Below are 16176 nucleotides of genomic sequence, written 5' to 3' on the forward strand. Positions count from 1 at the left end.
AGTTTACATCATGTAGCTGTAACAGTAATGGCTGACAGATGGGAACATTGCCACTTGGGGGGGGGGTCTTTTTCAGGTGCATCCTTCCCTGAGCAATCAGTATTCAGTGGAATATTGTTATTTTACAATTAAGCTTTAATTATTCCATTTTTCTGTACAATTTGTGATGGCAGAAAAATTGATACAAGAGAACTGTATATTCCAACACATAAGCAACAGTGGTGTATTTGTCTGGTGTTCTGCAGCATATCTGTACAATGTTAATGGAAGTGTAGTGAAAATAGCTGCCCAAAGCTAATTATTTGTTTTTTTTAAAACGGTCGGAAGTATAAAAAAAAACCTGCCATTTATACAGTAGCTTTCACCCAAAGATCAAAGCACTCTGCAGACTCTACCTACTGATATGCAAACTTGATCCAGGTCTGTTGGATTGAAGGCAAAGCTATTTCAGCAACATTGTACAGTAGCTTCAGGCTGAAAATGAATAATACTTTATATTTAAGCTTCTTGTGTAGGGTTTTCAGTTTTGAACAGTGGCTCAAATAATCTCTTCATATACAGTAAGATTACGTTCTGTGGAATATCCTATTGAATACTGTTCTAAGTAAGAATTAGATAAACCTGTATAAAAATATCAGTAAGTTGACGGTGGTGGTTTAAAAAAAAAAACTGAAAGAAAAATTTGGAGAACTTCCAAAATTATTGAGATATCTCCAGCTGTGTACTAGGTACATACACAGTCACCAAATCTGATAGAGCTTATATTCCGAGTTAGTCCTGTTAGTTTAACACAGACACATAAGTTGTGGTTAAAGTTGCATTAAAAGCTTGATCAAAATTATTGTTAAATCAATTGTGACAAAATATTTTACATCGTGTTGGCTTTCCCTCCCACTTAGGTTATAAAGCCATTGGCTTTATACAACCAAATTCAATAACCAAGAGTTGTATATTCACATCATCACCAGATAATATTGTACTATTAATAAAGAAAAACACTTCACGCAGTTATTCACTAGGGCCTTCAGTGGGACTGTTCATGTGCTTAAGTATTCAGATGTCAAGTACCTTGCTGAACTGGGGCTACAACAGCCATCACATCCTCTTTCAAACTGCAGTAGCTTTTATGGCAGCTATTTTAAGGGTGTAGTGTGTGTACCAAAAGCCTAATGAAAGTCATCCAGCTATTTTGAAACATAGGTAATCCCATCAAACACAGGATTTCTTGGATGATTGGGATGTCATCTACACATTGTTGTTCATTGTAAACCTACCGAGATATTAAATAAGAATGTCTTAGTTTAACAGTATCTTTTGGTTTTTCTGACTAGAATTTACCAAAACAAAGGATAGTTACAACTTTGACTTCATAAGGTTCTTCCTCTCTTGATTCATTAAAAGGTGGAGCCTTGGAAAACTTTACATAAAATGCACGTTGTTACAAACACAGAAACCCATTTAGTTGGCATCTTTGTATTGAATAATCCAGTCAAACCACTCCACTCTTGAAATTAATCTCCATAGTCATGTCCACCAACACAATATAGAAATAATTTATTTCGGTGTCGAGGTCTTACTTTCCATCATCTATTTTCAACTGTAGCACTTTATCATATTTAATTTGAGAGGACAGAGTGGCATTTTGCCAACATGAGTTCTGGGTTGTTAACTCAAAACTTACCATTTTGAATCTTGCTCAAAAGGTTCACCGTACATTGCTGATGGCAGATAAACACTCTTGGACTGAATTGAGACTTTTATTAAAGTAGTTATATTTTAGGAGTTCGCAGATTTGAAATTCTACATAAGAACAGTCAGACTGGGTCAGACCAAAGGTCCATCTAGCCCAGTATCCTGTGTTCTGACAGTGGCCACTGCCAGGTGCCCCAGAGGGAATGAACAGAACAGGTGATCATCAAGTGATCCGTCCCCTGTCACCCATTCCCAGCTTCTGGCAAACAGAGACTAGGAATACCATACCTGCCCATCCTGGCTAATAGCCATTGATGGACCTATCGTTCATGAACTTATCTAGTTCTTTTTTAAGTCCTAAGTTCTTTTTTGAACCCTATGATGATGGAAAGTAAGATTAAAAAATTCGGCAGCATGGTGTCCTGTCTTGAATTGGCTTTATACCTTTAGCTGGCCTCTAAGACATGTATCTTCATGTAAACCTTTTCTGTGTTGAAAATTTGTTCTTTTTGTGTTTCTATGTACATATTCGTACTGTTCTCATCATAGTATGACACATTGTAAGTAAAAATTTTAATAATCAAGTAAATAAGAAATGCATCAATCAGCATAATAATTAAAATGTAAAAATAGACTCTGAATAAACGAGTGAAGCTAAAATTGCTTAACTGTATAAATTTAGTGTGTCCTCTTAGTTAGCAAAAAGAAGCACCAAAGTTAGCGTAAGGGCTATATTTAATTGCTAATCAGCATTAAAACCATTACCAGTGAGTGAGAATCAACCTTTCTTGAGGAAAATAACTGAAAAGTACAAATGCAAACCAGAATTCAAATTAGGGATTTTAATCAAGGGTTTTTGTTTGCTGATTTAAATCAATTATTTTAAGTCACTTTGATTTAAGTCAGTCATCCCTGCTCTTTGCATAGAATTTGTTCATCACCATTTCCAACATGAGTGGACATCACACTACACAGGAGGATATGACCCAGAGTTATTTGCTGTAGGTTTATATTCTTCTCCTAACTAGCTACATTTATGTACTATCAGAGAATATCAGCAAGTTGGGCAGAATTAACCCAAGTGGTCCTAGTCAAACTGCCTTTTGTGTAGGCTCTATTTATTCTTACTATCACTAGATTAAATGATTCTGTAACTATATTTGTTCAGAGCTTGCTGCAAGATACTAATTAGGTTGATCATAGATGGGGATTCCCCAGGGATTTTTCAGGTACTATTCCATGTCTTGTTTCCTCTTGAAAGAAAGTATTGCCAATGTAGTACCAACCTCTACCTATAGGAAGGATAAAAATACTTACTGTGTGTTTTATACAATTGCCATTCTCTGCACACCCTTCCTGGGAGAAATCAGATTTTTTTGTGTGTGTAAAATTGTGGATGAACTGCAATACAGCAAATTGTTATATCACACAAGGCTCTGTTATGTCAAGTGAACAGACATAATGTCATGAGATTTTGTTCCATTCTGTATTAGGGTGCAGGGCCAGCTCCAGGCACCAGCCAACCAAGCACGTGCTTGGGGCGGCACCTTGGGGTGGGGGCGGCGCAAGGGTTTTGTTTTGTTTTTTTGGTTCTGCCAGGCAGCGCTGGAGGGGGGTTTTTGGTTTGTTTGTTTTTGTTTTGGCTGAGCGGTGCTCAGGGTGGTGGAGGCTTGGGCAGCGCGGTGCTCGGGGGGGCGAGAGTTACCGCGGGGCAGTGCTCTTTTTTTTGCTTGGGGCAGCAAAAAAGTTAGAGCCAGCCCTGTTAGGGTGTAAGGTACCAAATAACAAAGCAGTGCAACCAATTAAGGAAATGCTACAAATGAGCAGTAACCATGGAATGGGACAACTACAGTGTGTATCATACAAAGTGAAGTTTGATTTCCAAATTTCTAGTGTGCACCTGTTCATTCTAGTTGTATATTGAAGAATGTGAATTAGATTTACAGCAAAGTGGTTCCTGTTCTGTAGGGCCTGGTGTGACTCCCATTGACATCTCTGAGGGAACACAACACTCTGAAGATACTTTTCAAAAGTTGCATGCACCCTCATTTAGTGGCTTGTATTCATAGGCCTTGTCAACTTTATTCCTCTTCAGATCTCATCTTATCTCTGATCTTTGCCTTCATTTCTTTGTCCCTCCACTGCTCTGTTACAAACTATGCATTATACATCATTCTGTTATATAGTTGTTGATCTAGTATCTGGTATTGTTAGAGAATCTTTAATTGCATTAGCAAATCTAAAGCATTTTGTAATCTGGTTTTATGAAAGTTTTTTCCCATCTGTTAATACTGATTTTATCCAGTGCTGTAGATTCATACCAGCCTTCATATTGTGATACTGCAAATCTGCACCAAAAAAGGGATTTTAAGGGGTGATTATTTAGAAAAATTCAGACCAGCTTAGATTCTTCTGCTATATTGCTAAAGTGAGGTCAGTTTAGATGATATCATAGTCCCATCAGGTTAATGCGGAGCTCTCCTTGGAAAGCATGGATGATTGAATGGTCAGAGCTCTAGCTCTGGTCCTTGGTAGACCAGAGAACTTCTATTTGCCATTCCGCAACAGACTTGTGTGTGAACTCATGCAAATAACTTTTGTCTTTCTGCCTCTGTTCCTCATCTGTAAAATGGGGGGATAATAGCACTTCCCTATCTTACAGTGGTATGAGGATAAATACATTTAAGATTTTGAGACACTGAGATAGCACAGTAATATCGGCCATACCTGAGAGAGAGAGAGACACTAGCTCCTTATGGGGAGGGGGAGTGGCCCTGGATCCAAGCCTTCATGGATCTCCTGGTTCCTCTTCTGTCCATCCCCTACCACCCTCAGAGCCAGGCTGTTTATGTTGAAGTTACTCTGCCCCCTCCATGGACTAAGTGGTATATAGAAAAAATATGACTTTGCAAGCTCCTGCCCACATCCATGCATTTCATCCAACAGAAATGAAACCAGAATGAGTGTGACACTTTCCGGGGTACCCAGGGTTGAGAAGCACCTCGCTACCACCTGCTTTTAGCGTGGGGAAGCCTTGTCTGAGGCTGCCGTATGTCAGCTCTCTGACTCTCCAGGATACAAGCAATACAAATAGATCTCTTAGGCCTACACAGACTCTTCTCTCCCTCTGCAGGTTAGCAATAGGCACTGTCCAGTCCCCAGTTCCTCCAAGCATCTCCCTGGAGTGTCCAGGCCATGGTCCTTTACACACATGCATTATTTGCAGAATCACTGCTCCCAAAGGAATAGTCCACCCCGCTTACCAGTTATACCTCAATCACCACTCCTGTTTATGTGCAGCGCTTATATTGGCTTATAATGCAAACAAGCAGAAGTTGATTTGACAGAGTACAAACTCTAGTGAAAGCAAGTAGAAGTATTGGAAATGTAAAATATTCCATTATATTACATTACACGTAAAATAAAAACCTAGTGTGCATTCCAGAATCTAGATGTACTCAGCTAGTTATTGTCATGTCTTTTAGAGCAAAAACTCACCTGCAGTCCTGCCAGCATAGAACAGACAGGCTTGGCTGTTAGATTCCCATTCATGAGCTATGCTGTCCTTTTTCCTCCTTGGTGGAAAGATGTAGGAGGGTACCTTGCCCACCACCCCACATGTATGCCAATAATCTATTGTCTTTACTTGTAAATGGAACTCCCCTCCTGCTCTTTTTTTATTTCCTGTAAATTTCCTCTCCAAGATTTCCCAATCTCTTGATTAGCATTTTGGTTCAGTGTGCGAATAGATCTGTATTGTGAAGGGGACAACACACAATGCCCAGCCAGGGAGACAAGTGCCTATTACCCCTTTGCCTGGAAGGAACTGGTCTGAAGCACCTTGCCTCCTGTTTTACCTGCCTTAACTTCAAGACTTTGAGAATGTAATTTCCTATAAAGATACATAATGCCTTAAATAATATCCATACACACATTTAGAAATGATTATGATGGCCACTGGGATATTGACCCCACATGCCACCTTTTGGTGAATTATTCTGCATAACCTGACCCAGGGGATCCCTGTGCCTGTTTTGGTGTCCTCTGCCAATTGGCACACATCCTGCCTGGGTCACAATTAGTTTTACAATTCGTTAGATAAGGTGGATGAGGTAATATCTTTTATTGGACCAACTTCTGTTGGTGAAAGGTAAGCTTTTGCGCTACACAGAGCTGTTCTCCAAGTGTGGAAAAGGTACTAAGAGTGTCACAGTTAAATCCAAGATTGAGCAGACCATTTAGCATAAGTAGTTAACACATATTCTAAGGGACCATTCAAGATTAATGTATCCTTTATTTAGCTGTGACACTCTTAGTGCTTTTCCCAGACCTGAAGAAGGGCTCTGTGTAAGCTTGAAAGCTTGTCTTTGTCACCAGCGGAAGTTGGTCCAATAAAAGATATTCCCTCATCCACCGTTTCTCTAATATCTGGGACTGACATGGCTACAACAACACTGCATTTTACAATTCATGTCAGAAATTAAGGAATTATTAAAAACAGGCACAAGTCTGAACCCAAACACCAGGCATCGTTTTCTGTACCTTGATCCTTCTAATTTTTGTGATCAAAACTACTTTTCCAGTAACTCTAACATGGACTATGTTTTCTTTGTAGGTGGCAGACTGCGCTTGGGATGAATTAGTTAAGATCTATACCCCATCATGTCTGGCAGCTCCTGTGTAGAGAATCCCACTTTGCTCAGTGAAGAAAGAGAGCTGACTTGGCGGGAAGCTTTCTCTGCTCTCAAGAAACTAAACTCATACTGGATGTGTTGATTATGTGGTTTTAATCCTCAAGTCTCTTTTTAAATAGGATTTGTAGTTTTAACTGAAGATGTTATGCATTTGAAGATACATTTTCAGTGCAGCATGTGGGGACCCATATTAAGGATGGTTCAACTGTACACACAGTACTTAAGGCAGCCAAATAGTGCCTGGGTGATCAGAGGCTGGCAGGGGCAGACATTTTGCTGGGGGCAGTGCCAGCCAGGTTTGTCTTTGGGGTTTTACATGGGTAAACGTCTTGACAGTGGGAGATGTGAATCAGATTTCCTAATCCTGATAAAGAATAAAGACAAATGGCAATTTATTTTGAGATACTGGCGCTATTTAAAACAAAAGAGGAGAAGCGTATTTACTGTAAAATAATGCAGCAACAGCTTGAGGCTTGTGTCACTCAGTTGATTTGATATTGATACATTTTGCTCCAAATTCATGTCGCATTATTTTCCTGTGTAATATGATGAATGCTGTTGATAGACCGTTAATGTCACACTCTAACAAGCTGCTTCTTTTGACCTTTTTGTTCACTAGTTCATGATGGCAGAAAAGATTATTTCCATTTAATCTTTTTATTCCCCATAAGTTTTCAGATAAAAAGCTTGAGGGAGGGTCATACCAAAAGAAATTCTGTTTTAGATTATGCTCAGAGATCACAAGATAGACACATCGTGATGGGAAATCCTCAAAAGAATTAGGCATTCTTTTTTTAATGCTTATCCAAACTTCTTTGCGGGTCTCACACAGACATTGTAATAATCCTCACCTGCATCAGACCCCTTTACCTTCAGAGGCTCCTTCACAGGGCCCAGCACTTTCAGCAGTCTCTTTGCAGGGCCCTAACTACTACTGAACTCAAATGTTGTATGCTTCCGGGTAGTGTATCCCAGAGTTGGTGAGATTTGCATTAAACCATGGCCAAATGTCTGAGGGTGCCCAGTCTGCTGGACCATTTGAAGACATGGGGTGGGGAGAGAACATTCAGAGATGAGGAACTGGATCTTATATAAGAGTAACAGGTAAAGGAGGAATGTGTCCTATTTTAGAGATACGAACCAGGGGCTACTGGACAGCCATGCACAGAGAGCTCTGCCTAGATTAGGAGGCAGGGTGAAATATTAAATTCTTTCCCATTTCTGAGATGTTTGGATTCTGCACGGCTCTTATTTTTTTTAAATCATGTGATCTGTTTCTGTGTACCAGGCCCTGTAACTGAATTAGAAACCAAAGTTTTGATTGTGTGGTGTTATAAAATATGGCGCATTTTAAAATCATGATGCTTTTTCATTTAGGTGCTAAGAAACGAGACAACCATAAAGCTATGCTGCTTATAGCTTTTATTAGTACCATGGACCATAAAACCCACGCCTATGCATTAAAATTGATTATTTTTAACCTTAACAGTCCTTTCCTTTCATCTCCCTTTTCTGCTTAATATGCAAGCAGCATGTCCGAGTGGGTGGATGTCATGGAATATCTGTATATATTGTGTGTAAGTATGGAGGATATTTCTAATCAGATAAGATATACTGTTATAGTACATCCATTTGAAAGCTAAACATGGAAAAGGCAGTATGAGGCTACAAACAATCTCAGCCTTTCATCTGAGTCATCATTAGCAGGATGAAAACATGCTTTCAATATGTAACCGGTACATCCAACAAATTGATTAAACTTTCACCTTAGCTACCTCCTTTCCGCCTTGTGCACTGTCTAACTTTCATTTAAGAGCTGCTGAGTCAAGATTTTACTCTCTCGAAAAAATGAGTGAACCCAAAAGCACAATGTGGCTTTTAGCCTTACCTTATAATCTCCAACTGGGAAGAATGTGCTGTTACAAACATTTTTGCAGTGCAGTGAAAAATGTTTCTTTGTCAGTAGTTGTAGCTTTCAGGGTATGCTTGCTACACATGTTCATTTTAAGAAAAGAAATTGCTTTTAAGGATGACAGCGCTATCTTCTATTTCTTCACTGGTTATATTCAAAATAGACCTTTAAGTACAAACGTCTTGAACATTTAATCCATTCTTTCCATTTTTAAGGACAGTTTTTAATTGTTAGTGCACAGGCTTTTTCTTGAATCAGGCAATATTGTCAATTTAAAAATAAAAGTATTTATTGTTCTAGGATGCTTAAATTAATGGTACACTGTGGTAAAAGGTAAGTTTTTAGTATTCTTGGAAAGACTATTATACTTATTTTACCAATAACATCCTAGCAGTAGTGATCAGAAAGGCACATAGAGTAAAAGTGCGCTTAGGGAGACCTTGTAATACTCATAATGAGTAGTGTCTTTTGGGTGAATGGTAGAGATCATATTTTCCTCGCCATTGTTGGAGACCTTCTTACCTTCTATGTCACTTTTTCTAATTGTATGTGTGATGGGTTCCCCCCGGGGTGCCACCTGGAACCAGGGTACCACTGAGTCCCCTGACCTACCAGCCTGGGCTCCCTCTCTCACTGTATTGCTGTGACAAGCTGCGGCACCCTCCAGCCTGCACTTTCGCCAGCATTCATACAGGTAGGGACACACTAGCCGCAGATACACACAAGCTCTCTTAACCACCAGCTTCCGAGCCTGGGACCATCCTGCCCTGGTCAAATCGGGCCAGTATATGGGTTTAAGACCTGGTCTGCCTCTCCCTCAATGTGAAGAGAACTATGCAGACTTCTGGTAACCAAGCAAAGATTTTCCCCAAGCACTCCAGTCAAAGCTCACTGGTTTAGATTAAAATAAAAACAAGTTTAGTAACTACAAGAGAGGGATTTTAAGTGATAGCAAACAGATCAATGCAGATTACTTAACAAAAAAACAAAAACCACACTGAGCTTAATATACTAAATAGATTGGCTAGGAATTAGCAGATTATCACCTTGAGCAATGATACAAGCAGGTTCTTCTTCGAGTGATTGCTCACATCCATTCCAGTTAGGTGTGCGCGCCGTGCGTGCATGTTCGTCGGAAACTTTTTACCCTAGCAACTCCAGTGGGCTGGCAGGTCGCCCCCTAGAGTGGCGCCGCCATGGCACCTGATATATACCCCTGCCGGCCCACCCGCTCCTCAGTTCCTTCTTACCGCTGTGTCGGTCGTTGGAACTGTGGAGCGCGGCATAGCTGTCCTCCACGTCCCTAGCTCTCCTTGTTCTACGGTTGATAGTTGTAATTAGTAGTTAAGTGTAGTTAGTTATATAGTTAATAGTGTAAATAATATTTGTAGATATTTGTTAGCCGGTTTGGGCCGTAGCCCTTCCCGGCGCCCGGCACCGGGCTCATGCCTGGTTCGCCGGGCTTCAAGCAATGTGCGGCCTGTAAGAAGCCGATACCGACCAGCGACCCTCACGACGCGTGTCTAAAGTGCCTGGGGGAATCGCACAGATCGGACAAGTGCCGCCTTTGTAAGGCTTTTAAGCCTAGAACAAAGAAGGAGAGAGACCAGAGACTTAGGACTCTCCTCATGGAAGCGGCACTCGACCCGGCAGCTTCGCAGGCCGTCACCTTGACACCGGCACCGGATCACGCCGGCACCAGAAAGACTCCCCGGCACCGACGTTCCCCGGCACCGGGTGCAGAAGCAAGACCCTCGAAGTCTGCAACTCCATCCAGGCAGACTCGAGTGGAGCGCCCGGCACCGACATCTGCCGCGGCGCTACCGGCACCGTCGACTCCAGGCCCGGAGGGTCCGTCGAGTCCGGTCCCGCTGAGCTCCCCCATAAGATCTGGGGTTGAGCTATTGGTCTCATTGACGCCGGAGACCTTCGCCTCGGCACGGGACCTCATTGCCCTGACTGAGTCAACTCAGCCTCCACCCCCGGTACCTCCGGTGCGGGTAGCGTCCAGGGGCAAACCTATGATGAGAGCGCCGTCTCGGGACTCACGCTCGCTGTCGAGGTCCCGACACCATGGTCGCTCAAGATCCCGCCACCGCTCGCAGTCCCGGCACCGCTCCCCTCGGCGGTACCGGTCGTACTCGCGGCACCGATCGGCCTCCAGACAGTCATGGTCTGGTTCCAGCCACCAATACCGGCACAGGGACTCTAGGAGCCAGTTCCTCCGTCGATCAGCGCCCCGGTCGACCTCCCGGCACCGAGCTGGTGGCAGGTCCCGGTCCCGGTCGACCTCCCGACACCGCGTCGGTGGCAGGTCCCGGTCCCGATCCCGGCACCGAGTCAGCGGCCGGTACCGGTCCCGATCCCGGCACCGAGTCCAAGACAGACCCCGGTCCCGATGACTCCCGGTACCGGTATGACTCCCGGTATGACTCCCGGTACCGGTCCCCGGCACCGAGAACATCTTCGGCGCCAGGACGCGGAGACTCTTACCAGCCGCGGTCGGCCCCTCCATGGCCTTCCAGACAACCGTCGGTGTCATCGCAGGCGGACAGTGTATATGCGCTGGGCACTGACAGACAAGCGGCCCTTTTTCAAGACCCTCCGCAACAGGACCAGGGTCCGCAGCAGTGGGGGTTCTGGACACCCTGGGCGTATCACCAAGCCCAGGGCCCCCAACAGCTTCCTCCTAAGCCTGCAATGGCAGAGCACAGGGCATCGGAGGCGTCGTCTCGCCCCCCTCCCTCCCCGGACGGGGAGGACGGGTCAAAGCAACAAGACCCTGATCTCCCTCCTGAGCCAGAGACGAGGGCTGAGGCGGACCCCCCGCTGGACACTCTCTTGCCGGGGGTCTCCTCATCGTCTTCTCCCGATGAGGCGGTGGCTGGCACTTCCTCTAATAGCCCTCCTCCGCTAGATCTCAGGGCACATCAGGACCTCCTCAGGCGCGTAGCACAGAATTTGAGCCTGCAAGCTGAGGAGGTCTCTGAGATCGAGGACCCCGTCATCAGCATCCTCTCCTCCGATGCTCCCACCAGGGTTGCCCTGCCCTTTATTCAGACGATCCAGGCCAACGCCAATACGATCTGGCAATCGCCGGCCTCCATCCCCCCTACTGCACGGGGCGTCGAAAGGAAGTACATGGCCCCCTCCAAGGGCTATGAGTACCTCCATATTCACCCGACACGAGCAATTCCTCCGCCAGAGCTATAGAGGCGGTTCCAGAGAACGAGAGAGGCAAGGGGTTTTATTCCCGCTACTTTCTGATCCCCAAGGCCAAGGGAGGCCTCAGGCCTATCCTCGACCTGCGAGAGCTCAACAAATATCTAGTAAAGTTGAAGTTCCGCATGGTATCCCTGGGGACCATTATCCCATCCCTGGATCCTGGAGACTGGTATGCCGCCCTCGACATGCAGGACGCTTATTTTCATATTGCCATATGGCCACACCACAGGCGTTTCCTTCGGTTTGTGGTCGACCGCCATCGCTACCAATTTGCGGTCCTCCCATTTGGCCTTTCTACGGCTCTTCAGGGTATTCACAAAATGCATGGCTGTCATTGTGGCACATCTTCGGCGCAGTCACATTCACGTGTTCCCTTACCTCTACGATTGGTTAATTCGGGGCACGTCGGAGCTGCAGGTCCGCAGCCACGTCCGCAGGATCACCGGCCTTGGGCCTCATGATCAACGTGGACAAGTCCACCCTGCTCCCCTCGCAGAAGGTGGAGTTCATTGGGGCCGTCCTGGACTCCACCATGACCAGGGCCCTTCTGCCGTTGCCCAGGTTCCAGTCGTTGTCGGCGATCGTTCAGCGCTTGCTGGCAGCCCCCCTGACATCGATACGGACATGCCTAACCCTGTTAGGCCATATGGCAGCCTGCACGTTTGTGACCGGGTATGCACGGCTCCGCATGAGGCCCCTCCAGTCTTGACTCATTGCACATTACCGGCCGGCAAGGCAGTCACTAGACATGCTGATCACAATCCCCCAGGGGGTGTTGGATTCTCTCAGTTGGTGGCTAGACCAGTCTGTCGTGTGTGGGGGGCTCCCATTCCACCCACCCCAGCCCTCGGTGTCCCTAACGACGGATGCCTCAGATCTCGGCTGGGGGGCCCACCTGGGAACCCTGAGGACACAGGGCCTGTGGTCCCCACAGGAGGTGGAGCTACATATCAACATGCGGGAGTTGAGAGCGGTCCGCCTTGCTTGTCAAACATTCTGTCACCAGCTTCGGGGTCGTTGTGTCGCGGTATTTACCAACAACACGACGACCATGTACTACATCAACAAGCAGGGTGGCACCAGATCCTCTCCCCTATGTCACGAGGCGATGCGACTCTGGGACTTTTGTATAGCCCACTCCATTCACCTCATGGCTTCCTTCCTCCCCGGAGTACGGAACACGCTGGCGGACCGCCTGAACAGATCCTTCCTCGCACACGAGTGGTCCCTCCGCCCGGACGTCGCCCTCTCGATTTTCCAGAGGTGGGGTTGTCCCCGCGTGGACCTCTTCACGTCCAGGGGGAACAGGAAATGCCAGGCGTTCTGCTTCTTTCAGGGCCGGGAACCCGGGTCTATAGCGGACGCCTTCCTTATTCCGTGGACGACCCACTTGTTCTACGCATTCCCCCCGTTCCCGCTGGTCCACAAGGTCCTTCTGAAGGTGCGCAGGGACAGGGCCTGCGTGATCATGGTAGCCCCGGCGTGACCCAGGCAACATTGGTACCCCATGTTGCTGGACCTGGCCATAGCCGACCCAGTTCCCCTGCCCCTTCACCCGGACCTGATCACCCAGGACCACGGAACTCTCTGTCACCCGGGCCTCCAGTCGCTGCACCTAGCAGCGTGGCTCCTGCGTGGCTGACCAGTTCTGAGTTGCGCTGCTCCACCCTGGTACGTGAGGTACTCTTGGGCAGCAGGAAGCCTTCCACTAGAGCGACGTACTTGACCAAGTGGAAGCGTTTCTCCTGTTGGTGCGTGGAGAAGGGTCTCCTCCCGATGGAAGTTTCGGTGGCCAATATTTTGGACTATATTTGGTCCCTTAAGCAACAGGGCCTGGCGATATCGTCCCTGCGGGTCCACTTGGCGGCTATCTCCACCTTTCACCCGGGTGGGGATGGCCGCTCCGTTTTCTCTCACCCGACAGTGACTAGATTCCTTAAGGGGCTGGAACATCTATACCCTAACGTCCGACCCCCTGCCCCTACCTGGGATCTTAACCTGGTGTTGTCTCGGCTCATGGGGCCCCCCTTTGAGCCGTTAGCTACTTGCTCCCTGCTCTGTCTTTCTTGGAAGACTGCCTTTTTAGTAGCTATTACCTCAGCTAGACGGGTGTCGGAACTCCGGGCTCTCACGATAGATCCCCCGTATACAGTCTTCCATAAAGATAAGGTGCAGCTGAGACCGCACCCTGCCTTTCTCCCCAAAGTGGTCTCAGCCTTTCACGTCAACCAGGAGATCTTCCTTCCAGTTTTTTTCCCGAAACCTCATTCTTCACGCAGGGAGCAACAACTCCACTTGCTTGATGTCCGTCGGGCTCTCGCGTTTTATGTGGAGAGGACCAAACCGTTCCGCAAATCCCCTCAGCTTTTCGTGGCAGTAGCGGACCGCATTAAGGGGCTTCCCATTTCCTCGCAGAGGTTATCCTCGTGGGTAACGTCCTGTATCAGGACCTGCTATGACTTGGCTCACGTTCCTACGGGCCGTGTGACTGTGCACTCTACCAGGGCGCAGGCATCGTCGCTGGCTTTCCTCGCCCATGTGCCCATCCAGGAAATCTGTCGGGCAGCGACCTGGTCATCGGTCCACACCTTTGCTTCCCACTACGCCCTGGTCCAGCAGTCCAGAGAGGACGCAGCCTTTGGATCTGCAGTGCTCCATGCCGCTACTTCTCACTCCGACCCCACCGCCTAGGTATGGCTTGGGATTCACCTAACTGGAATGGATGTGAGCAATCACTCAAAGAAGAAAAGACGGTTACTCACCTTTGTAACTGTTGTTCTTCGAGATGTGTTGCTCACATCCATTCCACACCCGCCCTACTTCCCCACTGTCGGAGTAGCCGGCAAGAAGGAACTGAGGAGCGGGTGGGCCGGCAGGGGTATATATCAGGTGCCATGGCGGCGCCACTCTAGGGGGCGACCTGCCGGCCCACTGGAGTTGCTAGGGTAAAAAGTTTCCAATGAACGTGCACGCGCGGCGCGCACACCTAACTGGAATGGATGTGATCAACACATCTCGAAGAACAACAGTTACAAAGGTGAGTAACCGTCTTTTGCAGATCCTTAAGGGGATATTGCTTTATGGCTTGGAATCCCCAGTTGTTTCATATACAGGTGGGGGAACCCTTTGTTTCAAAACTTGACCAGACCGGTTTGTGGAAAAATGCTGACATCCCAAAATGGAGTCCAGAATCATGTGGCCTGGTCACATGTCCTTGGAGTGTTCTGGCAGCCATTAGTTACAGGCTGGCCAAAACACCTAGGAGAAGGTTAAGCTGTTCCACAGTCCATTGTCTTTTCTAATGGGCCCATTTGAAATACAGCTCCCTAGTCAATATTCATAACTTCAGATTCGAAAATGATACATGCATACAAATAGGATAATCAGGTTCAGCAAATCATAATTTTTCCAATGATATCCAACATGACTCATCTTGCATAATATGCATCATAATTATGCCATAATCATATCACTATGAAGAATATGGGGTGCAGTGTCACAGTATGTGACTTTGTTTTGATAAAGTAGTGCTATTTAAATCTGTTCTGCTGTGCAATCATTTGCTAAGAGTGCAAGTGTCCTCACTGTTCACTACTATAGGCTGGCCTTCAGTTCTGGTGTTCCCCTACATGTTCCCTCCACCGCGAGGGAATATGATAAAATGAGGTTTCCTTCTGTGGTAGCAAGGAGGTTCTTGAATTCTACCACTCTTAAGGCTAATTTTCAGCTTTACAATTTTTTCAAGGAACAGTTTCTACCATTTTCATTGTGGAAATAACACTCACATTGCTATGTCCACACACACACTGCACTCATTTATGTGTGGTACCAAAACTTTTGGGGGCATATCCCATGACTTTTAATGCTGCAGTAACCTGAGCCACACTGATTTTTTTCCCAGTGTGTTGTGTGTGTTCCGCTGGGCATATGAGTGCAATTACGGGGAAGCATTGAAGGACTAGTGGCACTCTAATGACACTAGCCCGGTGTCCACATTGCACAGCGGTCATGTTAGCTGACAAGTTGTGCTCTCCTGAGCTGTAACTGGCCAGGCACCTTGTGTTAAAAACAACACTGCACTCGGTATTTTGTGTGTGGATGCAGGGAGAGTTAGGGGCAACACCTGAGTTAAAACTTCAAGTTAACTCTGCAGTGAAGACAAGCCCTGAGAGGCAGCACATGCTATTGTGGACTAAACATGGGACTCAGAGTTCCTGTGTTCTGGGGCCTTGAACAAGCCACTCTACCCCCCTGACTTGCACTTTGTTTGTCTGAGGCACCAAACATACTCATCTGATATTGATGACCCTGGCTGAGCCATTTGTTACACACACCAGCAATTTAGGTACATTAAATCCTGGGTTACTCCCGTATGCCCTTGAAGTGGCTGTGGCAAAAGTGCTTTTTTCAGCTGCACCTGGTGAGAAGAGTGGGACCAGTGCAGACTTTTGCCACCTCAGGATCAGATTTCTGCAGTGTGCTCTACATGGATTTACGTCATGAGACCATTGGAAACAAGCTGGTGCAATATGCCATGGCCTACTTATTTAGTGGACTGTTCATGCCAAGAGCACATAAACCAGGGCTCTGGGATCTGCAGTGGCTTCTAGTAAGTAACATGCTGGATTTCATTCAGAAAATCTATATATAGAT

General features: G+C 46.3%; 1 protein-coding gene across 2 annotated transcripts in view; it reads left to right on the forward strand.

Annotated features, from left to right (window-relative positions):
* PEX7 (peroxisomal biogenesis factor 7) overlaps positions 1-8169 on the forward strand; it is a 78367-nt gene extending 70198 nt beyond the window's left edge. For both annotated transcript variants that reach the window (XM_030556402.1, XM_030556401.1), the window contains one exon: positions 6308-8169. In XM_030556402.1, the coding sequence (XP_030412262.1) occupies positions 6308-6376 (69 nt within the window). In that variant the 3' untranslated portion in view covers positions 6377-8169. The remainder of the gene's footprint in view (positions 1-6307) is intronic.
* The last annotated feature ends 8007 nt before the right edge of the window (positions 8170-16176 follow it).

Source organism: Gopherus evgoodei, chromosome 3, assembly GCF_007399415.2.
Source record: "Gopherus evgoodei ecotype Sinaloan lineage chromosome 3, rGopEvg1_v1.p, whole genome shotgun sequence".
Lineage (NCBI taxonomy): Eukaryota > Metazoa > Chordata > Testudines > Testudinidae > Gopherus > Gopherus evgoodei.